Here is a 27,516-nt window from a genome sequence, read left to right as displayed (position 1 = left end):
CCATTAATGTTCCTAAAAATGTACACTGTCTATAAAGTTGTAAATAAGAACCAAGTAAGAACCCTGCTGGCTGAACAGAGCCACTGCCACCCTGTTTGGCTGCTTGGTTGTGGGGAGGCTCGTGCCGACAGCTGGACAGCAAGCTGGACAGGCATTTGTTTTTGACCTGCCTGATTATGACAGTATCAACCAGGTTGTGGTTTTCATGCTGGGAACAATCCCATTTCCTGAGAGAATGGGAGGATCTACTTTTCCTATCCTGATTCAAATTGAATGCCGGTATGGCAACTCCAAGGATTTGTCACAAATGGGAAACCAAGTGCCATCTTTAGAATTTCAGATCTTAAATCTGGAGAGGGAAGCCAACATCCTTTGTTTTTGTTTTTGTTTTGAGATGGAGTCTCACTCTGTCACCCAGGATGGAGTGCAGTGGTGCAGTCTCCACTCACTGCCATCTCTGGCTCCTGGGTTCAAGTGATTGTCCTGCCTCAGTCTCCCAAGTAGCTGGGACTACAGGTGCCTGCCACCACGCCCAGCTAATTTTTGTATTTTTAGTAGAGACGGGGTTTCACCTTGTTGGCCAGGATAGTCTTGATCTCTTGACCTCATGATCCACCCGTCTCAGCCTCTCAAAGTGCTGGGATTACAGGCGTGCGCCACCACGCCTGGCCCAAAATTTTTTAAAAATTAGCTGAGCATGGTGGTGTGTGTGTGCCTGTAGTTCCAGCTACCCAGGAAGCTGAGGCAGGAAGATCCCATGAACCCAGGAATTTGAGGTGACAGTGAGGTATGGTTGTACCACTCCACCCCAGCCTGGGCAACAGAGAGAGGCCCAGTCTCAAAAAAAAAAAAAAAAAAAAAAGTGGTATATCTATTCAATGGAATATTATTCATCCACAATAGGTAAATCCATACCAACAGAAAGCAGATTGGTGGTTTTCAGAGGATGGGATGAGGGCAGAGTGGGGAGTGACTGTTTAAAGAGTATATGGTTTTCTTTACAGAAGATGGAACAGAGGTGGTAGTTGTACAGCCTTGTGAATGTACTAAATGTCACTGAACAGCGTGGTCAGTTTTGGCTGGGCATGGTGGCTCATGCCTGTAATCCCAGCATTTTGGGAGGCCGAGGCAGGTGGATCACCTGAGGTCAGGAGTTTAAGACCAGCCTGGTCAACATAGCAAAACAACATCTCTACTAAAAATACAAAAATTAGCTGGGTGTGCTGGTGCACGCCTGTAATCCCAGCTACTCGGGAGGCAGAGGCAGGAGAATCACTTGAACCTGGGAGGCGGAGATTGCAGGGAGGTGGAGATTGCAGTGAGCCGAGATTTCGCCACTGCATTCCAGCCTAGGTGACAGAGCGAGACTCCATTTCAAAAATAAATAAGTAAAATAAAATGGTCAATTTATGTCACGTGAATTTGACCTCATTATATTTTTTTTAAATCTTAGCACAAAGACAGAAGCAACAGCCCTTAATTTTAATTGCCTCAGAGATTTTTGTATTTCTCTACGCATAAAGTCTCTAAAAATTCTGCCTTACCTTCTCTCCTTGTGCTTCTTGTTGTTTTTTCCTCACAAGTTTTTGTCTTTTCTCGTTCTTTTCTTCTTCTTCTAAGACATCAAAACATAAAAGTGCTTTTTACTTCCCAAGTATCTTATTTGAAGTACAACCAATCAAATAATGTATCAAAAGAAAGAAAAAAATCTAAAGTCTATGGTGGGGAGACCCTAACACATCACATTGTCATTTATGTTTGGGTTGAATAGTATAACCTTTTAGGATTATGGTTTTGTTCACAGTTAATTTGAAAGGGCTATACATTAAATACTGGTCACTTTCCTTTTATTTACTTACATTTTAATAAACAGTGAAACAAAACACAATGTACCAAATTCACTAATGACAAGCTTCTTCCTAGTAGCATAGAAAATATGTAGTTTTTGGTTTTAAGATTCACCTATTCTGAGGCTAAGTACAATATTATTTTAAAAGGCTTCTAGGACTCACAAACTTTTGCTTATCAAAAATCAAACAGGCTGGGTGAAGTGGGTCAAGCCTGTAATCCCAGCATTTTGGGCGACTGAGGCAGGACTTGAGCTCAGGAGCTAGAGACCAGCCTGGGCAACATGGCGAAATCCCACCTCTACAAAAACTACAAAAATTAGCCAGGTGCAGTGGTACACACCTGTAGTCCCAACTACTCGGGAAGCTGAGGCGAGAGGATCACTTGAGCCTGGGAGGAGGAGGTTGCAGTGAGCCAAGCACGCCACTGCATTCCAGCCTGGGTGACAGAGCGGGACTCTGTCTCAAATTAAAAAACTAAAAACAAGCATGATTTCCTAAAATTAAAAACATTTACATATAAAAGACAAAGGTGCCTAAGTAAAAACTGCTAGAATGGAATAAAACATTAGGATGAAAAGCCTTTCAAGATTAATGGTAGATTGGCCGGGTGTGGTGTCTCACGCCTGTGATCCCAACACATCGGGAGGCCGAGGTGGGCGGATCACGAGGTCAAGAGATCGAGACCATCCTGGTAAACATGGTGAAACCCTGTCTCTACAAAAAATACAAAAATTAGCTGGCATGGTGGTGCATGCCTGTAGTCCCAAATAATCGGGAGGCTGAGGCAGGAGAATCACTTGAACCCAGGAGGTGGAGGTTGCAGTGAGCCAAGATCACGCCACTGCACTCCAGCTGGTGACAGAGTGAGACTCCATCTCAAAAAAAAAAAAAAAAAGTTTAATGGTAGATACATTGACTCTGTAGAACAGCTCATAAACTGTAGGCATCAAATGGCAGTTAAGCAGCACAAACACACAATTTAAAATTAGGGAATTTACCATATAACAACTTAGAAATGATATAGCTTTAAAACACATATATAAGAAAAATGTACAATTTCTCATAAAAATGTTGGGATATAGTCCATGCAAAACAATCATCACTAATGTTTAAAAACAAACACAAAAAATCATGACTAAAGTTGTACTGATTACTCTCCCTGAAACTACACATCACAAATTAATAGTAAAATGGCTCTTACTGTGCAAAGTTCTAGAATAAATAAATTTGAGTAGAATGGTATAAAAGGGTAGAATAAATAATAAACTTACCCTTCAGATAAACTTGGGGAGATTTAAATGAGTTAAGCCATGAGGTAGTCACAGAAATAATTAAAGTAAGAAGAGCAAGCAGTAGCAAAATCCGGCCACAAAGCAAAAGAAAATCCTTGATTCCTGATAAAGGAAAAAAACTAAAATTAAAATTCAAAACTTTTTTTTTAAGAGATGAGGTCTCACTATGTTGACTAGGCTGGTCTCGAACTCCTGAGCTCACGTGATCCTCCTGCCTTGGCCTCCCAAAGTGCTAGGATTATAGGCATGAGCCAACATGCCCAACCCAAAACATTTTTCTTGATACTCCTAATAAATTATAACACATTAGAAGATTATTTGTACTGGAAAAGTATAGTAGAAGTTATACAACTGTCTTATGATTTTGTTCATATATAGTCATCCCTCAGTATTCATGGGGTATTGGTTCCAGGACTCCTGAGTATACCAAAATCCACGGATGCTCAAGTCCCTGATATAAAATGGCACAGTGTTTGCATACAGTCTATGCTCCCACATACTTTAAATCATCTATAGATGACTCATATACTACCCAATACAATGTAAAGGCTCTATAAATAGTTGCTATACTTTATTGTTTATGGACTAACGACGGGGAAAAAAGCCTGTAGATGTTCGGGACAGACAGACAAACATCCATTTATCCATTTTTTTTCTGAATATTTTCTTTTTTTTTTTTCCTTCTTTTTTTAAGAGACAGGGTGTTGCTCTTCTTTTTTTTTTTTTTTTTGAGACAGAGTCTCGCTCTGTTGCCCAGGCTGGAGTGCAGTGGCATGATCTCGGCTCACTGCAAGCTCTGCCTCCCAGGTTCATGCCATTCTCCTGCTTCAGCCTCCCGAGTAGCTGGGACTACAGGTGCCTGCCACCACGCCTGGCTAATTTTTTGTATTTTTTAGTAGAGACGGGGTTTCACCATGTTAGCCAGGATGGTCCCGATCTCCTGACCTCATGATCCGCCCGCCTCAGCCTGCCAAAGTTCTGGGATTACAGGTGTGAGCCACCGCGCCCGGCCGACAGGGTGTTGCTCTTCTTGGTCTTGCTCTGCCACCCAGGCTGCTGGAGTGCAATGGTGACCACGGCTCACTGCAGCCTCAACCTCCTGGGGCTCAAGCGAGCCTCCTGCCTTAGTGCCCCCAAGTAGCTGGGACTACAGGCACGTACCACCACACCCGGCTAATTTCTGTATTTTTTGTAGAGATGGGGTCTCGCCATGTTGTCCAGGCTGGTCTTGAGCTCCTGAACACAGGCAATTTGCTCGCCTCGGCCTCCCAAGGTCCTGGGATTGTAGGTGTGAGCCACCGCACCCAGCTCTTTCTGAATAGTCTCAATCCACAGGTGCTTAAATGCTCAATGTGGAACTCAGGGATACAGAGGGTTTACTGTATTCTCCTTTGGGCATTAAAAAACTCATGACGGTTGTCATTTCCAGAACAAATGTACAGAGCATAATTCTAGAATAAACACTATCTTGGGAATACAGTTACAATTAGAGCGATCAGCTACACTATATTATGAATATCAGTAATGTATAAGTTGTAGTTTCCCATATAGAGAAAATTACATAACTAGAAATAAAACTGAAAATATCATCATGTTGGTCAGGTGTGGTGGCTCACACCTGTAATCCCAGCACTTTGGGAGGCCGAGGCAGGCAGATCAGAGGTCAGGAGATCCAGACCATCCTGGCTATCACGGTGAAACCCTGTCTCTAATAAAAATACAAAAAATTAGCTGGGCGCGGTGGCGGGTACCTGTAGTCCCAGCTACTTGGGAGGCTGAGGCAGGAAAATGTCATGAACCTGTGAGGCAGAGCTTGCAGTGAGCCAAGATCGTGCCATGGCACTCCAGCCTGGGCGACAGAGAGAGACTCTGTCTCAAAAAAAAAAAAAAAAGAAAAAAAGAAAATATCGTGTCAAATTCTAGTTCTATGATAATCTCACTGAAACACCAAATTCTTATTTCTCACAAATTGTGCAACTGTGTGCTTCTTTATTTCTTGACATTTAGTCACTTGTAAGTAAAATTACGATTTACATACTTGCGGAGGAAAAAGTAAAAATATAGTATTTGGTCTATTTATTTATTTATTTTATTGTATTTTTTATTTTTTTTTTAGACGGAGCCTCACTCTGTTGCTCAGGCTGGAGTGCAGTGGCGCAATCTTGGCTCACTGCAACCTCTGCCTCCTGGGTTCCAGCTATTCTCCTGCCTCAGCCTCCTGGGTAGCTGGGACTACAGGCATGCACCACCATGCCTGGCTAGTTTTGTATTTTCAGTAGAGATGGGGTTTCACCACGTTGGACAGGCTGGTCTCGAACTCCTGACCTCAGGTGATCCGCTGGCCTCAGCCTCCCAAAGTGCTGGGATTACAGGCATGAGCCACCGCACCCAGCCAGTATTTGGTGTTATATTAAGAACCAAAGTGAAAATTATTTGAGCAGAAATCTAACTACCTACTTTGCATAATACAATTTGGCAAATGTTGAGGGACAGGAAACAAAGCTGGGTTAAAAATGATTTCCATCCTCTTGGAATTTTTACTCTTGTTTTGTGTTTTTAATTTTCAAAAGATAAATGGCAGAGATACAGAGGAATCCAACGTGATCAAGGCTGGTAATTAGTCAATTAACTAAAACTTAAAGAAGGAATCAGAAAAACATATATATAGGCCGGGCGAGATGGCTCATGCCTGTAATCCCAGCACTTTGGGAGGCCAAGGCAGGTGGATCACCTGAGGTCAGAACTTTAAGACCAACCTGGCCAACATGGTGAAACCTCCATCTCTACCAAAATACAAAAATTAGCCAGGCATGATGGTGGGTGCCTGTAATACCAGACACTTGGGAGGCTGAGGCAGGAGAATCACTTGAACCCAGGAGGTAGAGGATGCAGTGAGCAGAGATCATGCCATTGCACTCTAGCCTGGGCGACAGAGTGAAACTCTGTCTCAAAAAAAAAAGAAAAAAACATATATAGACTTAAATGTTTTATTTTAAACTGAAAACAGATAGATGTATATTCTTGCCTTTTTTTTTTTTTCTTTCAGATGGCCTCTCACTCTCTTGCCCAGGCTGGAGTGCAGCACTTGATAACAGCTCACTGCAGCCACGACCTCCAGGGCTCAAGCAGTCGTTCCATGTCAGCCTCCCAAGTAGCTGGGACCACAGATGTGGGCCATCAGATAATATATATATTTTTTTCCAAATGATCCTCCTTTCTTGGGCATGGTGGTTCATGCCTGTAGTCCCAGCTACTCAGGAGGCTGAGGCAGGAGAATCACTTGAACCCAGAAGGCGGAAGTTGCAGTGAGCTGAGACTGCACCACTGCGCTCCAGCCTGGGTGACAGAGTGAGACTCCGTCTCAAAAAAAAAAAAGAAAAAAAATTTAACTTAAGTACAAGTAAAATGTATTGACAATAAAGGTTTTTACACAGTAGAAAAAGACAAGGCTAGTTTTTCAATATATGTCTGAATATTAGTACAGGCATAACCAGCCCTGCTGCTGGTAGAAAGTATGATGTGTAAATCAGACTTAAATGCTGTTAAGAAATAATTATTGGAAGCTCACTATCAAGAATCCAAAGGTAGCAAAAAAAAAAAAAAAAGGAAAAAATATATATTAAAAAAAGAAAACTTGGCCTCCCAAAGTGCTGGGATTACAGGCATGAGCCACCTTGCTTGGCCCAATATTCTTTAAAAACCCTAGCAATTTAAAGTTGCTTAGAGAAGAAGTATGACTTTAAAAAAAAAAATCACGGCTCCTCCAACTTGCCAGTATTAACTGTTGATTCAGGTGTTATTCAATACAACACATAATTTAATCTATTTTATCTCTGGCCAATACAAAAGTAGTTTAATATCTAGAGTATTGGTATGTAAAGAAACCATTGAGGCCAGGCGCAGTGGCTCACGTCTATAATCCCAGCACTTTAGAGAGGCTGAGGTGGGTGGATCACTTGAACTCAGGAGTTTGTAACCAGCCTGGGCAACATGGTGAAACCCCGTCTCTACTAAAAATACAAACATTAGCCAGGCACAGTGGTGCACACCAGTAATCCCAGCTAGTTGGGAGGCTGAGGCAGGATAATGGCTTGGACCTGGGAGGCGGAGGTTGCAGTGAGCAGAGATTGTGCCACTGCACTCCTGCGTGGGCAACAGAGTAAGACTCTGTCTCAAAAAAAAAAAAAAAAAAAAAAAACACCACTGAGGTGTGGGATTTATGTTCCATACTACTGCTGTTCGTTCTAACAAGCAATTTGCAAACATCACATGAGAATATGAAAGAACTACATTTGTGTGTATACTTTTAAAGAAAAAAAATTTTAAGGTTTTTTCGTTTTTGTTTTTGTTTTGAGATGGAATCTCACTCTGTTGCCAGGCTGGAGTGCAGTGGTGTGATCTCGGCTCACTGCAACCTCCGCCTCCTGGGTTCCAGCGATTCTCCTGCCTCAGCCTCCCAAGCAGCTGGGACTACAGGCGTGCGCCACCATGCTCCGCTAATTTTCGTATTTTTAGTAGAGACAGCGTTTCACCATGTTGGCCAGGATGGTCTCGATTTCTTGACCTCATGACTCGCCTGCCTCGGCCTCCCAGAGTGCTGGGATTTTTTTGTGTACTTAAACTATAGACCCCATAAGCAGTGTACTTCAACGTGAGGAACTGGCCTTAAAATATTTAGCTTAGTCAGGGCGCGGTGGCTCACGCCTGTAATCCCAGCACTTTGGGAGGCCGAGGCGGGTGGATCACAAGGTCAGGAGTTGGAGACCAACCTGGCACAACATACCGAAACCCCGCCTCTACTAAAAATACAAAAAAATTAGTCAGGCTTGGTGGCGCATGCCTGTAGTCCCAGCTACTCAGGAGGCTAAGGCAGGAGAATCGCTGGAACCCAGAAGGCGGAAGTTGCAGTGAGCTGAGACTGCACCACTGCACTCCAGCCTGGGTGACAGAGTGAGACTCCGTCTCAAAAAAAAAAAAAGAAAAAAAAATCTAGCTTAAGTACAAGTAAAATGTATTGACAATAAAGGTTTTTACACAGTAGAAAAAGACAAGGCTAGTTTTTCAATATATGTCTGAATATTAGTATAGGCATAACCAGCCCTGCTGCTGGTATAAAGTATGATGTATAAAACAGACTTAAATACTGTTAAGAAATCATTATTGGAAGCTCACTATCAAGAATCCAAAGGTAGCAGGAAAAAAAAAGGAAAAAATATATATTAAAAAAAGAAAACTGAAAAGGGGAAACAATCCAAAGGAAACAATCATTCGTTCAGAATTCTGAGAAAGAAGCTAATTCCATGAAAATTTCAAGAACTAGATAAAGATGCTGCCAGGAGCCCAGGTGCAATTTATAGAACCCTTGTCCCTAGTTCTATTAAACTAGACACTGGTAAGTGCTGGGAATACAAAAACAAATTCCATTTGGTCTCTGCCTTCAAGAAGCATATTTCTGGCTGGGCACAGTGGCTCACACCTATAATCCCAGCACTCTGGGTGGCCGAAGTGGGCGGATTGCTTGAGCCTAGGAGTTCCAGACCAGCCTGGGCAACATGGCAAAACCACATCTCTGCAAAAAAATACAAAAAATTAGCACGGCATGGTGGTGTGGCCCCTGTATTCCTAGATACTCAGAAGGCTGAGGTGGGAGGATCACTTGAGCCGGGAAGTCCAGGCTACAGTAAGCCATGACCGTGCCACTGCACTGCAGCCTGGGTGACTGAGCAAGACCTTGTCTCAAAAAATAATAAATGAGCAGAGTAGGGGTGGATGTTGAAAAGACAAGGGAACAGGTGAATTGCGGAAATGGTGAGTGTGAATTCAACATTTCTGATCCTTTGGATAAAGGTCTTGCTATATTCCAACACAGCTTGAGTGAGTGAGAAGCTTCAGGACAGTCTTTGTACATTTTTTTAAAGCATTTTATTTTCATTTCTTATTGCACGCAACATTTCTAGGCATCTGACTCCTTGTGAGCAGGGAGAAAACGTGGAGAAAGAGAGGGAGTACACAAAGCCAAGTTTCATTATGGTCTCTAACTTTAGAATTGACCTTAAAAAGGGAGACAGACATGTAAACTGATCACTGAAATGTCCAAAAATCAACGCATGATTCTCAGCATCTCCACAGTTTTTCTTTCCATTTTCCCTTTACCAGTAGCACTACCAAATACCTAGGTTTGCTCAGTCCCCCATGAGGCAGTCGTCCTTGAATCCTTCCTTTCCCTTGCCCCAAACATCAACCCATAAACAAAGCCTGTTGGTTGATCCTACTCCGTCAATATCCCAAATCTGTCTACATTTCATCTCCTGTTATTGTTCTAGTCCAGGCCATCATTACCACTTGTCAACTTCCAAAGCCTGATGTGCCTCACTGCTTCCACCATAGCTTCTGTCCAAAGCATTCTCCATACAGAATCGAGTGACCTTTTTAAAACTTACGGAAGTCACTTAACCTCCCTAAATTTTAGTTCCCTCAACTGTAAAATGGGGATTATAATAGTGCCTACCCTCCTCTGATTGCAGTGCAGATTAAATGAGATAATAACCAGCACCTGGTGTTTGGCTTATACTAGGTGTTCAATAAACGTCATTATACTGAGCCAATTCCTCCTCCTCCTCCTCCCAACTCTCCTTGATTCAGCCACAATGGCCTTCACCTTTTCCTCCAACATGTCACAATCTTTTTGCCTAAAATATTCCTCCCCTTCCCCATCCCTTCCCTGCCCCCACTGGCTTTTCACGGGCGTGGCCCCTTATTTAAACCTAAGGCCGGGCGCAGTGGCGCAGGCCTGTAATCCCAGCACTTTGAGAGGCCGAGGCAGGAGGATCTCTTGAACCCAGGAGTTCGAGACCAGCCTGGGCAACATAGTGAGACCCTGTCTCTAAAAACAAAACAAAAAACTTCTCAGCCTAAATTCTCACAAGGCCTTCATCTTATCAACCTGTTTATTTCCTTTTGAGTGTTCGCCAGGATGCGAAAGCACTGTCTATGATTGCCCCTGTGCTCTTTGCCTCTACCCTCTTACACGTAAAACCATCACACCTGGAGGGAAAAGGTTCCTCGAAGTGAAGTCAGCTCCGGAAGTGGGGGGGGGCAGGGGCGATGCAGTCTGGGAGTTGTAGTCAAAGCTGCTCCGAAGCGACGCAGCCGAAGAGGCGGTCGTTCTATGCAACATTCCTGTGAAAATTACCCAGCTGTGACTGTCGAAGGGAAAAAGTCAACACTTACCTATATCCGGGATCCCACGTCGGAGCTCCAGACACACAAGGGGGACAGCAGAGAGGAAGAAAATGCCAACAACCCCACGTGAAGCCATGGTGGCGGAAGCGCCTGGTGCAGGCGGAAAGCCCGCCCCTTCCGGCCGCGTTTTCCGGGAAGGAAGTGGAACTCTTCTTGCCGCGGGCCGGCTGGGAGAGGGTCAATAACGTGGTAAATACTGACGGCCGTGTCGTTATTGAGGGGGAGCTAAGCCCCGTGTTTTTAAGTTATAGTCTGTAGCCGTGTTTCAGAAGAAAGGCAAGTCGTCCCCCAAGTCACATGATGTCCAGAGGAGCCTGGGCTCTAGAGCGGTGGCTCCCTGGAGGGTAGCAGGGCAGGGGCTGCCCCTTCGGTCTTTGCAGCGTCTGTGAGAAAGCGTTTTCCAGAGGGAAATGAAGCCGAAGAAAAAGCTGATGCTGTGAGGAGGCAGCCTGGGCCCCCCGGCCTTGTGGCCGTACAGGATGAATGTGGGCTATAACACCTTCCTTATCTCCCTAACGGTTCCTGGTTCCTGGCCCCGTCCGCAGTCTCTGGTTCCTGCGGAAAGAACTCGAAAGTGGGGCCTGGCTCCAAATACCTGCCCCCTAACACGCACGTCCTAATGCCAGGTCCTGGAGACCCGCCACCCCTTGTTCCGCCCCTTTTCAGTTTTGCCTGCACGCGTTATTAACCTTGATTTCATAGTTCCATGACCTCATTGCCATCCTATAACTCACCACTGTGCACTTCTCCCAAGCTACTGAGGTCCTCCCAATCTACAACATTTCGTACTTGGAAATTATCTTTCCTGGCCAGGCGCGGTGGCTCACGCCTGTAATCTCAGCACTTCGGGAGGCCGAGGCGGGCGGATCACAAGGTCAGGAGTTCGAGACCAGCCTGGCAAATATGGTGAAACCCCGTCTCTACTAAAAATACAAAAATTAGCCGGGTGTGGTGGCAGTCGCCTGTAATTCCAGCTATTCGGGAGGCTGAGGCAGGAGAATTGCTTGAACCCGCATGCGGAGGTTGAGCCGAGTTTGCACCACTGCACTCCAGCCTGGGCGACAGAATGAGACCCCGTCTCAAAAAAAAAAAGAAAGAAATTATATTTCCTGGCTAAGCGCGGTGGCTCACGCCTGTAATCCCAACACTTTGCGAGAAAAAAGAAAATTCTTTTTCCTGACCCATCCATCTAGCATCCCACCTGACTATTCAGTTTAGTTCATCTGAAATTTATTGAGCTCCACAGTTTGGTACTCTACAACTCTTGGAGATTCAAATATTTACAAGTTACTGAATTTGTCCTCAAGAAACTCAGTTTATCCGACTTTGTGGTTCTATGGAGAAGAAAAAAAAAAAAAAACTGGGAAAGATAGCCTGTAAGCAAATAAACACAATGCAGTGCCTGAGTGCTATGATAGAGATATCTGCAACATAGGGTGTTGCAGAACCATACCCGGAAGGCTTGCAGAAGGCTTTCCAAAAGGAAGTCACGCCTGCGTTGTGTTCAAAGATTAGGAATCGGCAAGGATGCCCGGGAAGGGTGGGATTTCAAGTTTAGGAACCTGAGTGCAAAGGAACTACCAGTGATTATTGCTGCAGTTTAGAGCTTGAGGCCGGGCGCAGTAGCTTACTCCTGTATTCTCAGCACTTTGGGAGGCCGAGGGAGGCAGATTGCTTCAGCTCAGGAGTTCGAGACTCCTCTGGGCAACATAGCTAAACCTGTCTAAAAAAAAAATTAGCTGCACGTGATGGCGTAGACTGTGGTCCCAGCTACTCAAGAGGCTGAGGTGGGAGAATCACTTGAGCCCAGGAGGTCAAGTCTGCAGTGAGCTGAGATCATGCCAGTGCACTCCAGCCTGGACGATATAGTGAGACCCTGTCTCTAAAAATAAAATAAAGCTGAATGAAGGCTTTTAGAGGTAGATTGTTGCTAGGGCCGCAGAGGCTTTCCTTTGTATATAGGCTAAGAACTTTATCCTCCAAGCAAAGGTGCAAAATATTAGGGCACAATCTGAAGATCAGTAAGGGTGAGGTAATATAAATTACAGCATGACATACCATAAAATAATTAATTATATTGACTAGTTCAGATGTTCCCATAGTTGTCTGTATCTTGTGTTCATCATGCATAAGGAGGAAGACAGGAAAGAAAGTTCTACAGTCTGTATCTCGTGTTCATCATGCATAAGGAGGAAGACAGGAAAGGAAGTTCTACAGTTCTTAACCACCTACCTCCTGTATTTTTTTCTTCCTCTCTGGTCTTCCATATTACCTAATTTAATCTGTTGATGGCGCCATTGAATCTCTCTCTGGACTACAAAAGGCAGTTCCTAACCATTCCAAATTTACCTTGTCTTAACATATGGGAAGCCAGCATTTCCCAAACTTTGTTGTTTGTGAACTCTCTTCACTGCAACTGCTAGCTCTCCCCACCAAAGACCACCAGAATAACCTGTCACTAAGTAAATTTGAGTTTCTTACAGCATTAGAAAAGAACATTGTGGCCGGACGCGGTGACTCACGCCTGTAATCCCAGCACTTTGGGAAGCCGAGGTGGGTGGATCACCGGAGGTCAAGTTTGTGACCATCCTGGCCAACATGGTGAAACCCTGTCTCTACGAAAAATACAAAAATTAGCCTGGCATGGTGGCTCACACCTGTAGTAACAGCTCCTCGGGAGGCTGAGGTACCAGAATCGCTTGAACCCAGGAGGTAGAGGTTGCAGTGAGATCATGCCACTGTACTCCAGCCTGGGCAATAGAGACTCAGTTTCAAAAAAAAAAAAAGAACATTGCTTTGACATAATCTTAGTCGTGTCTCAGAGGGGACGTCAAGGGTGATTTTTATTTATTTATAAGACAGGGTCTCACTCTGTCACACAGGCTGGAGTTCAGTGGCACAATCACAGCCCACTGTAGCCTTGACCTCTCAGGGTCAAGCAGTCCTCCTGCCTCAGCCTCCAGAGTAGCTGGGACTGCAGGCACATGTCACCATGCCTGGCTAACTTTTTTATTTTTTCTATAGACAGGGTTTCACCATGTTGCTCAGGCTGGTCTTGAACTCCTGGGCTCGAGCAATCTGCCAGCCTCGGCCTTACAGAGGGTGATTTTTATAGGGTTCTATAGTCTAGTTAGAGTGGTTTAAGGTGGTCTTTTCAATATGGGGATTTCACTGGGATTGGACATAGTTCATGGTAGAATAGTTTGAGACGGTACACCCAACAAGGTGAAGAAATTGAAGTTAGATTTTACCTCTTTTTTGACAAGGAAGGTGATTTGCCCAATTCAATGATCAGCTCAGCTTCTCAGTGCCTGAGAAGGAAGCTTTGCAGCCCGATGAGCAACTTAGAGACCAGAAAAATGGGAAGTTCCTAAAGCTCAGAATGAAGGTATGGATTGATCTATAGCCTATCTTCGTGAGTAAGAATTCCTGGAACAGTAAAATCAGGTTGATTTAGAGCTCTTAGTTCTCACTGGTGATTGTTAAGCTGTAAGTTACTGGTGTCTCCATTCTCACCAAAAGGGTCTCACTCTTGTCACCCAGGCTGGAGTGCAGTGGCACAAGCGTAGCTCACTGCAGCCTGGAACCCCTGGGCTCAAGCGATCATCTCACCTCATCCTCCTGAGTAGCTGGGACTACAAACACATGCCACCATGACTGGTTAATTTTTTTTTTTTCTTTTCTTTCTTTTTTTTTTTTCCAGGAGATGGGGTCTTACTATATTGTTCAGGCTGATCTTGAACTCCTGGTCTCAAGTGATTCTCTAGCGTTGGCCTCCCAAAGTGTTGGAATTACAGGCATGAACCACAGCACCTGACCATATGTGTTTTTTTCCTTGTAGGAATTTAGAAAATTGCCATGCCAGCTGTGCCCTAAACCCTCAAAAAGTAGCTGACTTTTTGTCTCCTTAACCTTAGGGTCCATCTTAGTTGATAAAGGGGTAAATAGTTGTCTATTTTAGTCTCTCAGATCACAATTTTTAGTTTTTTTTAGAGAGGTGAAGGTCTTACCATGTTCCCCAGGCTGGCCTTAAACTCCTGGGCTCAAGCAATCCTCCCACCTTAGCCTCCAGAGTAGCTGGGAGTACACGTGTGCATCACCACACCCAACTATTATATAATTTTTGCATTTAAAAAATCAATTATTGGCCGGGTGCAGTGGCTCACTCCTGTAATCCCAGCACTTTGGGAGGCCGATGGGGGTGGATCACGAGGTCAGGAGATCGAGACCATCCTGGCTAACACAGTGAAACCCTGTCTCTACTAAAAACACAAAAAATTAGCCAGGCAAGGTGGCGGGCGCCTGTAGTCCCAGCTACTTGGGAGGCTGAGGCAGGAGAATGGCATGAACCCAGGAGGTGGAGCTTGCAGTGAGCCAAGATCGCGCCACTGCACTCCAGCCTGGGCAACAGAGCGAGACTCCGTCTCAAAAAAAAAAAAAATCAATTATTTTTTTCAGTATTTTATTATAAAAATTTTCAGACCAACAGTGGAAACTATTTTTACTCACATTTTATTCTCTTTATTTGATAACATACCTATCAATCCCTCCATCCTTTCATCAATCTTAGTTTTTGATGCCTTTCAAAGTTGCAAACATTAGCAGACTTTCCCTGAAATACTTCAACATGTATATCATTAACTATGTCACAAGTATATACATAGAAGAGGCTAAAGATCACCTCTCCCCATCTTAGGTCTTAGCTGGGACTCATATAATAAAAGACAGATTAACAAGAAGAAAACAAGTTTATTAATGCATACTGTGTGCATTAGACAGGAGAAATCTCAGTGAAAAGTAACTGAAAGCAATGGCTTAGAATTCTGTCTTATCAGAGTTTAACAAAGAACAGTGAATTTGGGGGGAAATGACGGCAAAGGAAGGTTGTTTTAGGCTTCAGAAGGTGGGAGGCTGTGGGAAGGCAACTACTGTATATGCAAGGAAACTAATGGGATAAGTTTTGTCTGTAGATTCCTCTGGTGCCACTTTGGGCTGTTAAGAGTCTTGAGCTGCCTCCAGTAAAGGAGAATGTATGTCCTGTCTTTAGGCAGAAAAGTGAGAGGATAGGGAGAGCTTTTTCTCTGTTTTCTGCTTTTTTTTTTTTTTTTTTTTTTTTTTTGAGACGGAGTCTCGCTGTGTGGCCAGACTGGAGTGCAGTGGCACCATCTCGGCTCACTGCAGCCTCTGCCTCTCGGGTTCAAGCAATTCTCCTGCCTCAGCCTCCCAAGTAGCTGGGATTACAGGCACATGCCACCACGCCCAGCTAATTTTTGTATTTTTAGTAGAGGGTTTCACCATGTTGGCCAGGATGGTCTCAATCTCTTGACCTCATGATCCACCCGCCTCGGCCTCCCAAAGTGCCGGGATTACAGGTGTGAGCCACTGCGCCTGGCCTGTTTTCTGCTCCTTAATTGCCTTTGGCCAAAAAATAATTTTTATCTCAAAGAGGCATATTTTGGGGTGGCACCTTCTGGTTTCCTTCACATACTTCATATGATATACATACTTCATCATGCATATCATTAAACACAATGAAATGGACACATCATGAGCATACCATTCCTTGAGTTCCAATGTATGCATACCCAGTGCAACCTAAATCCCAAGCAAGATACAAAGCATTGACTGACCGTGGCGGCTCATGCCTGTAATCCCAGCACTTTGGGAGGCTGAGGTGCCTAGGAGTTTGAGACCAGCCTGGACAACATGGTGAGACCCCATCTCTACAAAAAAACACATTTTTAAATTAGCTGGGTGTGGTGGCATGCACCTGTGGTCACAGCTACTCCAGAGGCTGAGGCAGGAGGATCACTTGAGCCCAGGAGGTGGAGGCTGCAGTAAGCTGTGTTTGTGACACTGCACTCCAGCCTGGGCGACAGAGAGAGACCATGTCTCAAAACAAAAAAACAAAAAGCATTGCACAGAGAGCAAGCATTGCTCTGATTTTTTTCCACCATAGGTTAATTTTGCCTCTTCTAGGACTTCTGTAAATTATACAAAATGTACTCTTTGGATAAGGCTTTGTTCACACTGTATGCTTTTTTAAACATTTTATGAGATAATTATAAATTCACATGTTGTTATAAGAGGTCATGGCGATTGCATAAATCCTTTACCATTTCCCCCGATGTTAAAATTGTGCATAAGGACAGTATAATACCATAAACAGGAAATATATATTGACACAATCCAGTGACTTCATTCAGATTTTACCAGTTACAGATACTCATTTGTGTGTGTGATTTAGTTTTTTTATTTTATTTTATTTTTATTTTTTGAGACAGGGTCTCGCTCTATCACCCAGGCTGGAGTGCAGTGGCACAATCTCAGCTTACTGCAAACTCCACCTCCCAGGTTCACGCCGTTCTCCTTCCTCAGCCTCCCGAGTAGCTGGGACTACAGGCGCCCGCCACCACGCCCGGCTAATTTTTTGTATTTTTAGTAGAGATGGGGTTTCACCGTGTTAGCCAGGATGGTCTTGATCTCCTGACATCGTGATCCGCCCGCCTTGGCCTCCCAAAGTGCTGGGATTACAGGCGTGAGCCACCGTACCCAGCCATGTGTGATTTAGTTCTATGCAATATTATCACCTGTGTCAATTCCTCTGAGCACTACAGTCAAGATATAGAGTAGTTCCATCACAGGAATTCCTCATGCTACCCTTCTACAGCCAAACCACCTCACTTTCTACCCTCACCACCATCAACCCCCATGAAACCACTCGTCTGGTCTCCATCTCCTTTTTCCCCCCTCCATCTTAAGTGAGGTATAATTGAGTTAAAATCCATCTCTTTAATTCTGTCATTTCAAGAATATTATATACATGAATCATACAGCAGCAACAACAACAAAAAAGCCTTTTTTGAGATGGAGTTTCACTCTTGTTGCCCAGGCTGGAGTGCAATGGCACAATCTCAGCTCACTGTAACCCCTGTCTCCCAGGTTCAAGCGATTCTCCTGCCTCAGCCTCCCGTGTAGCTGGGATTACAGGCGCCCGCCACCACGCCCGGCTAATTTTTTGTATTTTTAGTAGATACGAGGTTTCACCATGTTGGTCAGGCTGGTTTCAAATCCTGACCTCAGGTGATCCACCCACCTGAGCCTCCCAAAGTGCTGGGAGTACAGGTGTGAGCCACCGTGCCTTTTTTTTTTTTTTTTTTTTGAGACGGAGGCTGTCGCCCAGGCTGGAGTGCAGTGGCACGATCTCGGCTCACTGCAAGCTCCGCCTCCCAGATTCAGGCCATTCTCCTGCCTTAGCCTCCCGAGTAGCTGGGACTACAGGCGCCTGCCACCATGCCGGCTAATTTTTTTTTGTATTTTTAGTAGAGACAGGGGTTTCACCATGTTAGCCAGGATGGTCTCGAGCTCCTAACCTTGTGATCCGCCCGCCTCGGCCTCCCGAGTGCTGGGATTACAGGCGTGAGCCACCGCACACGGCCTTTTTTTTTTTTTTTTTTTTTTTAAAAGACAGAGTCTTGATTGCTCTGTTGCCCAGGCTGGTCTCAAACTCCTGGGCTCAAGCAATCCTGCCTCAGCCTCCTGAGTAGCTGGCACTACAGGAATGTGTCATTGCACCCAGCTGTTACTGACTTTTTGATGAGAAGTTTTTAATTTTGATGACAATTTATCTAAGTTTTATTTTATGATTATTGCTGTGTCCTAAGAAACCTTTGCTTTTCTTGAAGTCGAGAGATTCTATTTTTTTTTTTTTTAAATAGACACAGGGTTTCACCATATTGCTCAGGCTGGTCTTCAACTCCTGAGCTTAAGCAATCTGCCCACCTTGGCGTCCCAAAGTGCTGAGATAACAGGCATGAGCCACCGTGCCCGGCCTCTATATTTTCTTCTAAAAGCTTTGTATTTTAGCTTTTACATTTAGGCTTATGAAATTGCTCTTTTAGTAGTCTCTTTTTCCCCCCTAAAAAATAAGATGGCTACGTGTGTGTGTTGGTTGTTGTTGTTTTAACAGGGTCCAATAGTGTTGCCCAGGCTGCAGTGTAGTTGTACAATCACGGCTCACTGCAGCCTCCACCTCCCAGGCCCACGTGATCCTCCCACCTCAGCCGCCTGAGTAGCTGGGACCACAGGTGTGCACTACCATACCTAATTTTTTTGTTTGTTTGAGACAGGGTCTCGCTCTGTTGCTTAGGCTGGAGTGCAGTGGTGAGATCACGGCTTACTGCAGCCTTGACCTTCTGGGCTCAGACTAGGCACCAAAATCACATAGACTTGATTCATCCAATGAACAATAAATATGATGCACCTACCACACCCCAGGTGCTGTTACAGATGCTGGAGATATAGCCACAAATAAGACAAGATTCTTGCACACCATGGAGTCTGTACACTAGTGTGTGATGACTAGTTTTATATGTCAGCTGGGAGGGTGTTTTTGGATGAAATTAACATTTAAATCACTGAACTCTGAGTAAGCAGATTGCCCTCCATTATGAGTGTGGGCCTCATCCAGTCAGCTAAAGGCCTGAATAGAAAGAAAAGACCAGCTCCCCTGAGTAAGAGTGATTTCCCAACAGACTGCCTTTGGACTGGAACTGCACCATCATGCCAAAAAGCAGAAGGTAACACAAGCAGGAGAAAAAAAAAATCAATCAACAGAAACAGACCCAGAAATGACAGAGTTGATGGAATCCACAGATAAAACTTTAAATATGTCAACAAGGAAAAATGGTTATGCTAGACTGGTGAAATTATGATTTTTTTCTTATTTTTCTAAATATATGAAAATTAAACAAAAAGAACATTAATCCCTTATATGAATATTTATTTTTTGATGATGAACATTATTCCCAAGAACAGATAAATGAAGGAAATGATAAACACCACATTTAAGACATTGATTACCTCTTGGGGGAGGGAGAAGGGTGCAACTGGGATAGCTATGTAGAACTAGACAGTGTGGTAGTACTACATTTCTTAAGCTAAGAGGTGTGGATGTGCCATTATATTATTCTTTATACAGGTACTTTGTTTATCTTAAATATTGCAAAATACAATTTAAAAATACACAAGAGGGCTGGGTGCAGTGGCTCATGCTTGTAATCCCAACACTTTGAGAGGCCAAGGCGAGTGGATCACCTGAGGTCAGGAGTTTGAGACTAGCCTGGCCAACATGGTAAAACCCTGTCTCTACTAAAAATACAAAAAGTATCTGGGCGTGGTGGTGGGTGCCTGATATCCCAGCTACTCAGGAGGCTGAGGCAGGGGAATCGCTTGAACCCAGGAGGCAAGGTTGAAGTGAGCCGAGATTGTGCCATTGCGCTCCAGCCTAGGAGATAAGAGCGAAACTCCGTCTCAAAAAAATAAAAAGTAAAAATAAAAATAAACAGTTACAGAAACAATACCACATATTTATATTCAGAATAGGAGTAGTAGTGTTATTTCCAAAACTTTTTATGATCTCCCCCATGATCTTTCAAGATATGTTACTGAAACGAGATCAAAAGCGTGAAAGAGATCCTCAGTGCATGTGTGATTTCCCTTTAGATGTTATCTTCTGAGGATGTATCCAGTTTTCTCAACAAGGCAGACTTGCTATGTCCCTCTGAAAATTTCTTTCCCTTTACTGTATAACTTGCTTTTTGTTAATTCCATGTTTAGTTATAGTTATTGTTCTCTGCCTCTTCAGTGTTTATCTTTCATCTCAATATTAAACACTGATATTGGGTAACTGAGTAATGTTCAATTATTCCTTTCCTTGTGTTATTTTTATCCTAAGTGACTGCAATTATCTTCATACGTGGAACATGAAAAATTTTATTGAGCAACCTGTATTTGCAAAGTTATTTCTGTATCACTATTTCCTGCATAAATTTCTCAAATTGTTTATAGAAGTACCATCACCACCTTTCGGGTGACACAGTATCTCTTGACCTACAACCTCAACACAGAGTTGTAATATGAATTAGTCACTATTAGTGGGAAAGGACTTTTTTATTTGTTTTGAAACGGAGTCTCACTCTGTCCCCCAGGCTGGGGTGCGGTGGCGTGATCTCAGCTCACTGCAACTTCTGCCTCCCAGGATCAATTGATTCTCCTGCCTCAGCCTCCTGAGTAGCTGGGATTACAGGCACATGCCACCATGCCTGGCTAATTTTTGTATTTTTAGTAGAGACAGGGTTTCACCATGTTGGCCAGGCTGGTTTTGAATTCCTGACTTCAAGTGATCCAACCACCTTGGCCTCCCAAAGTGCTGGGATTATAGGCGTGAGCCACTGAGCTCGGCGTTGTTTTTTTGAGACACACTCTGTTGCCCAGATTGGAGTGCAGTAGTGCTATCTCAGCTCACTGCAACCATGGCCTCCAGGGTTCAAGACTCATGTCTCAGCCTCCTGAGTGGGTGGGACTACAGGTACACACCACCACTCTGGCTAATTTTTGTATTTTTAGTAGAGACAGGGTTTTCCTGTGTTGCCCAAGCTGGTCTTTTATTTTCACTGTAAGACATACTCAGTGATGGTTTCTTTCTAATAATGGTTAATAGGCTTCTGAGTTAGGCCTTCAGAATTTGAATTCCTGCTCTGCCATTCACCAGCTGTTTAATTTTTAAATTTTTTTATCGTTACAGAATTTTTATTTGACGATCCTAGCAAAACATCCACAAGTCACCAGCTGTTTAATCTTGTGGAAGTTATTTAACCTCTTTGAACCTCAGTGTCCACATCTATAAAATGGAGACAATAACAGTACAGTATTTATTTCTTGGGTTGAGGGAAGATAACATATAAAGGTCTTAGCACAGTGCTTAGCTCAATACATATTAATTATGGGCTTATTATTTTGAGAAATATTTCATAATGTCTTCATAGAAATCACCTACGTTTGTCCAGTGGGGTTTTTTTTGAGACAGGGTCTCACTCTGTTGCTCAGGCTGGAATACAGTGGTGCGATCACATTTCACCGCAGCCTCAACGCCCCGGGCTCAAGTGATCTGCTACCTCAGCCTCCTGAGTAGCTGGGGCTACAGGTGTGCACCACCACACCTGACTAATTTTTAATTTTTTTGTAGAGACCAGGTCTTACTATGTTGCGTACGCTGGTCTCGAACTCCTGGAATACAGTGATCCTCCTCCTGTGGCTTCCCTTCCCAGAGTGCTGTGATTACAGGCATGAGCCACTGTGCCTGGCATCCTCTAGTGTTTGAAAGAAATTTTTTTTTTTAAGAGATAGTGTCTCATTCTGTCACCCAAGCTGGAGTGCAGTGGTGCAATCATAGCTCACTGTAACCTTGAATTCCTGGGCTCAAGTGATCCTTTCACCTCACCCTCCAGAGTAGCCAGGACTACAGGTGCATGCCACCACACCCAGGTAATTTTTAATTTTTTTGTGGATATGAGGAACTCCCCTATGTTGCTCAGGTTGGTCTCGAACTCGTGGGCTTAAGGGGTCTTCCCGCCTCAGCCTCCCAAAGTGCTGGGATTACAAGTGTGAGCTACTGGACCCAGCCCAAAATGGTGATTTTTGTGTGTTCCATCTCCATTTATTACATGTCAGTCTGTAGGAAGGAAGAACTTTCCCTTTTTCCCTTAAATTTTGTAATCAGAAAAAAATTTTTGTAAAAGAATTGGATCCCATTCTAATTGAGGTGTGGTGTGTTTCCATTCTCCTTCATTGTGCTGGGCCTCGCTGCCCTGTGACCTGGACCTTCCTTCCTTTGCCTACCGGGCTCAGCCGTGTGCTCGGATGACCTGTGCACTGTCCTTGTGGGCACAGGATCGTGGCCTACCACAAGACAAATTCGAAGCTGCACTTACTACTTTGTTGTGCAGTTGGTAGTTGTAGATATTCCCAAAGGAGACACCAGTCTCTACAGCTTGGGAGATCAATGTTTTTGTGTCTCCATCTCTATCCTTTTCTCTGTGCTTCATCTGTGGATCACAAAAACCGCTACTCTGAATTAATCCACTATTCCAATGTTTCTCAAATTTAAGAGTCACCTGAAGGCAAGAGACAGTGTTGGTCAAAATGTAGTTCCTAGCTGGGCACATGCACACCTGTAATCCCAGCTACTCGGGAGGCTGAGGCCAGAGGATCTCTTGAGCCTAGGAAAGGAGTTTGAGACCCCTGACTTTAAAAGAAAAATAAGGCTGGGCACAGTGGCTGGCACCTGTCCTCTCTCTGCCTGGAGAAAGTCCTTTTCTTCTTTAGAATAAGTAGGTACAAGATCAGGTGCTTGAGGGAGCAGGGGGGCTGTCACTGATGCCTGGAAGGGGGCAGATGCTGCTTTTCGAGCCTCTAAGTCAGCGTGGGAATTCCCCAAACCCACCAAGGTGGAAGCTCGCTGGTGTCCTCTGCAATGTATAACTGCCACCTTGTGGGGTTTCCATACTGCTTCTAATAATTGCAAGATTTCTTGTTGATATTTTATGTCTTTTCCCCCAGAGTTCAATAGCCCCTTTTCTTTATATAATGCTCCATGCACTTGAAGGGTTAAAAAGGCATATCAAGAGTCAGTGTAAATGTTTACAGTCTTACCTTCACTGAGTTCTAAGGCCCGAATTAAAGCAATGAGTTCAGCTTTCTGAGCTGAAGTGCCCTGGGGCAACGATCCGGCTTCAACAACAGTGTCCAGAGTTACCACCGCATACCCTGCACATCTCTCTCCTTGTGGGTTGATAAAGCTGCTCCCATCCACGTATAGTTCCCAGTCTACTGATGCCCAAGGCTGATCCCGGAGGTCAGGTCTGCTAGAGTAAACTGAGTCCAACACTTCTACACAGTCATGCTCGACAGGGCTCTCTGATACTGGGAACAAGGTAGCGGGGTTCAGGGTGTTACAAACTTCAATGGTTATACAGGGATTTTCACAAAGCAAACTTTGGTACTTAGTGAGTCTAGCATTCGTTAGCCAATGATGTCCTTTAGTATTCATTAAAGTCACCACAGCATGGGGGGCCTTTATGTTCCAGTTTTGCCCAAGAGTCAGCTTATCTGCTTCTTGTACTAGCAGGGCAGTTGCTGCCAAGGCCCTCAAACATGGGGGCTATCCTTTAAAAACCCCGTCTAGTTGTTTAGAGAGGTAGGCCACCGGCCTCAGTCAGGGCCCCACAGTTTGGGTTAAAACTCCAACTGCCATCTTTTCTCTCTCTGACACATACAATGTAAAAGGCTTTGTCAGATCGGGTAGCCCCAGGGCTGGGGCTGACATAAGTCTTTCCTTTAACTCATGAAAGGCTTGCTGTTGCTGGGATCCCCATTCAAAAGGTTCCCGGTCCCCTCCCGCTTTGTGACCTCATACAAAGGCTTAGCTAATACTGCAAAGTTTGGGATCCACAGTCTGCAAAACCCCACAGCCCCTAAGAATTCTCTCACCTGCCTTCTGGTCTTAGGCTCCGGTAGATTACAAATGACCTGCTTTCTTTCTGATCCCAGGCTGCACTCCCCCTGTCGGATAGTAAATCCCAAGTAACGTACCTGCTGTTGGCAGATCTGAGCTTTTTTCTTGGACACCTTATACCACAGTCCTCCAGGTGCCGGAGTAGAGCATCTGTTCTCTTGGCACACCCGACTGCCGTGGGGTGTCCCAGCAAAAGGTCATCAACGTACTGGAGCAACACGCAGCCTAGGTATCTGGTGGGAAACTTCTGGAGGTCTCAAGCCAATGCCTCCCTGAAGATGGTGGGGGAGTTCTTGAACCCTTGGGGAAGCCAGGTCCAAGTGTACTGAATAGTGACACCTGACTCCGGATCTTCCCACTGAAAGGCAAACAGCATCTGCCTCTCAGGGGCTAATCTGATGCTAAAGAGAGCATCTTTCAGGTACAAGCAGGTGAACCAGCTGTCCTCAGCTGGCAGCAACCCCAGCAATATGTACGGGTTAGGTACTGTTGGATGTAAAGTCACTGTAGCCTGATTAACCAAGCGCAAATCCTGTACCAGCCTGTAGTCCTTGGTCCCAGGCTTGGGAACAGGCAGGAGGGGAGTGTTCCATGGAGACTGACAAGGAACTATAATTCCAAAGGTTCTTAGGCGCTTGAGATGGACCTGGATACCTTCAAGAGCTTCTCTGGGGACCAGGTACTGTTTTTGCCTAACCGGCTGGGCCCCAGGCTTAACTTCTATAAGTACGGGGGCTTGGTTGACTGCCAACCCTGGAGGGTTGTCTTCCGCCCACACTCTTGGCTACCGCTTAGCCAGAGCTGGTCTTATCTCTTGGCCCGGCTCAGTTAAGAAAAGTCTCCATTCCTCCTCTCGGGGGACCGTAAGGGTCATAATGACTCCCGTTCCGGGTAACTTTAGCAGCAAAGAGCCGTGCTCTGTAAAAGAGATAGTGGCTCTCAGTTTGCTAAGCAAGTCCCTTCCCAACAAGGGCAAGGGACAATCAGGCATGTACAAAAACTGATGAATCACTTTATGTCTTCCTATAGTACAAGTCCGGGGCAAGCAGAAAGCTTGTTTTGCTGAAACTCCCATGGCTCCGATGATGTCAATAGTCTTTTTGGATAAGGGGGCGACTGGGGCGGTTACTACCGAATGTTCAGCACCGGTATCTATAAGAAAATCAATGTCTTTACCCCCAACTGTCATCCTGACCATAGGCTTTTTGGGGGTCCTTGAGCCCGGTCCCCCTCAGTCCAATAACCCTTCTGCCAGGTTGAGCAGGGCCCCTTCCTCCTTGTCTGGAGCCTCCTGCTCCGAGTCACCTTGTTTTCCTTTTAGCTGAGGGCATTTGTTCTTCCAATGTCCTATTTCTTTACAATAAGCACACTGATTACGCTACAAGCTCTGACAGCCAGGCTGAGTTTCTTTCCCGGGGCCCCCCTTCCCTTGCCTTTTTGTGGGAGATCCCTCTAATTGCTGCAGCTAACAGCTCGGTGTTTCGCCGGGCCTGACGTTCATTCTCTCTGCTGTTTTCCTTATGGCTTACTGCATCCCTGTTTACAAACACCTGGTTAGCTATTTCTAATAATTGTGATGTGTTCATCCCTGCAAACCCAGCCTGTTTCTGCAGTTTTCTTCTAATGTCTTCTGCGCTTTGACTAACTAAAGCCATGTTAATCATGCGTTGATTTTCAGGGCTATCGGGATCAAAGGGAGTATACATGTGATAGCCCTCACACAGTCTCTCGTAGAATTGTGCTGGACTTTCTTCTTTTCCCTGAATGACCTCAGAGACCTTATTAACGTTTGTGGCCTTCTGGGCTCCCCTCTAATCCTTCTAAGAGAGCTTCCCTGTATCGGTTTAGCCTTTGCATATCCTCTCTTTCATTTGGGTCCCACTGGGGGCTGGTTCCCGGTAACTGGGTCCTTACATACTCTTGGGGATTTTGGTAATCAGCCAGTGCATGTTCCTCTAGCCACTTAGTTGCTGCTTGGAGCACTCTCTGCCTTTCATCTGCGTTAAAGAGGAACATGAGCAACTGGTGGCAATCAGCCAAAGTGGGGTTATGGGTCTGGATAATAGTTTGGAGCAAATCAATTAGAGCTTGTGGCTTTTCAGTACAGGACGGGGTATTGTTTTTCCAGTTGAGAAGGTGGGCAGAGGTGAAGGGCTGGCACACAAAAACACGCCTCTCCGCCATGTGCCCATCCTCATCTATTCCAGTATACCGCTCCTCTCTCAAGGGCATTTGTATCCCCGTTTTGGGTCTTAAACGAGCTGCCAAGGGAGGGGTTTCTCCTGAGGCTTCACCTCCTCTCTTGTCTACTCTGGGTGGCCTAGGGATATGTTTGTCTTGCAGAGGCACAAGCACTGTGGACTCAAAAGTGGGGAGCCTCTCTCCCTGGTGAGGGGAGGGCACCACTGGGATGACTTTTGCCATCTCCTGCAATGGATCTTCTGATGTTGGGTTGAACAGAACTTCAGGAGTTGATTTCCCTCGGTGGGTGGAGCGGGATCCTTCCTTGACTATCTGTCCCTTTGCTACTAGCACGGCTGCTGCCTGCCCTCTTACCCACTGTGGGGGGTCTAGCACCAGCTGTAACCAAGTGTCTATGTATGGAAACTGGTCTGAGTGTCCTGACTTACCAGTTACCTTGTGCCATACCTTAGAAACAAGGGACCTGTCCAGGCTTCCTTCTGATGGCCAACCCACTTCTAATGTTGGCCAATCTATTTCACACAAAGTTCTAAGTTTCCCTGGTGTCATAGTAACCCCATAGTCGCCATTAAATCCCTTCTTAAAATTTTTCAACATAGTTCCTAGAGGAGTAGGCTTATTTTGTGTCTGACCCGTGTTTCCTCAAGACAAAACACCAAGCTCACACCAAACGCACACCACAAAACAAAGAATGGGTAAAAAGGGCACACACACACTTTTTCAGTTTTCACCAAACCAGAATCAAAACCAAAATCAGAGTATCCAGAAATCCAAGCCAGGTCAAACCAAAACCAAAGTGTCAAGCAATTCAAGTCAAGTCAAAAACAAAAACCAAAGTGCCAGTACAGGCACGCCGTGGGTGATCAGGCCACGCTTCCACTCAAATGGAGTGGGCAAGTTCCGAAGACCAGTCTTACCAAGTTTCAAATGTCCGGACTCCAAGTGCCTGTTCCTTCCTGGTGTTCAGCCACTGCGTTGATCCTCCACGGGGGCCTGCCACGCACTGCTCTGACGAGGCGTTCCACCGGGGCAATTGCCTACCCGGGAGCGCTCGCAGGATCCGCGTCGCTCGAGCTGGCCAGCTGGCCGGAGTCCCCCGCAGGGATGCTCCACAGGGCAGGCCTAAGCCGCCTAAGGGGCTGCCTCGACTGTCCGTCAATTACGTCGCTTCCCGGTCAGGGAACCAAGAAATGTAGCAGGATGAGTCGCAGACAAAACTCCTCAGACAGCAGATTAAAGAAGGAAGAGGTTTTTTATTCGGCTGGAAGCGTCGGCAGACTCACGTCTTAAGAGCCGAGCTCTCCGAAAAAGAAATTCCTAGCCCTTTTAAGGGCTTACAACTCTAAGGGGTCTACGTGAAAAAGTCATAATAGATCAAGTAAGCGTGGGAAACGTGACTGGGGGCTATATACATCAGCTAACAGAACAAAAAGTTTTACAGTACTTTCTCATACAATGTCTGGAATTTACAGATAACACCAATAGTTTTGGTCAGGGGTTAATAATATTATTATTATTTTAGCCACCAGGGCCAGGTGGTGGCGCCAAGGTCGTCTAGCTATTTATCTTACTTCTG

General features: G+C 45.0%; 2 protein-coding genes across 9 annotated transcripts in view; one reads left to right on the top strand and one right to left on the bottom strand.

Moving 5' to 3' along the window:
* The window catches only part of UBXN8 (UBX domain protein 8), a 38,952-nt gene extending 12,322 nt beyond the window's left edge, over nucleotides 1–26,630 (bottom strand). For 2 of the 8 annotated variants that reach the window (XM_016959312.4, XM_063816997.1), the window contains exons 1-5: nucleotides 23,816–23,905; nucleotides 22,877–23,146; nucleotides 10,373–10,939; nucleotides 3,122–3,244; nucleotides 1,545–1,615 (exon numbers count right to left, since the gene is read on the bottom strand). In XM_016959312.4, coding sequence (XP_016814801.3) covers nucleotides 1,545–1,615; nucleotides 3,122–3,244; nucleotides 10,373–10,460 — 282 coding nt within the window. In that variant the 5' untranslated portion in view covers nucleotides 10,461–10,939; nucleotides 22,877–23,146; nucleotides 23,816–23,905. Of the gene's footprint in view, nucleotides 1–1,544; nucleotides 1,616–3,121; nucleotides 3,245–10,186; nucleotides 10,940–22,857; nucleotides 23,588–23,815 lie in introns of those variants that run through there. The other 6 variants (XM_063816994.1, XM_054656626.2, XM_054656625.2 and 3 more) reach the window with 6 other exon arrangements.
* Nucleotides 23,676–27,516, top strand: part of GSR (glutathione-disulfide reductase) — a 56,459-nt gene continuing 52,618 nt past the window's right edge. Inside the window, exon 1 of the mRNA XM_016959311.3 lies at nucleotides 23,676–24,417. Coding sequence (XP_016814800.1) covers nucleotides 24,379–24,417 — 39 coding nt within the window. The 5' untranslated portion in view covers nucleotides 23,676–24,378. The remainder of the gene's footprint in view (nucleotides 24,418–27,516) is intronic.

The sequence above is a fragment of the Pan troglodytes genome, chromosome 7 (genome assembly GCF_028858775.2).
Source record: "Pan troglodytes isolate AG18354 chromosome 7, NHGRI_mPanTro3-v2.0_pri, whole genome shotgun sequence".
In the NCBI taxonomy this organism is placed as follows: domain Eukaryota; kingdom Metazoa; phylum Chordata; class Mammalia; order Primates; family Hominidae; genus Pan; species Pan troglodytes.
Note: the sequence above shows the minus strand (reverse complement) of the source record. Positions and strands in the feature narration are given on the sequence as shown.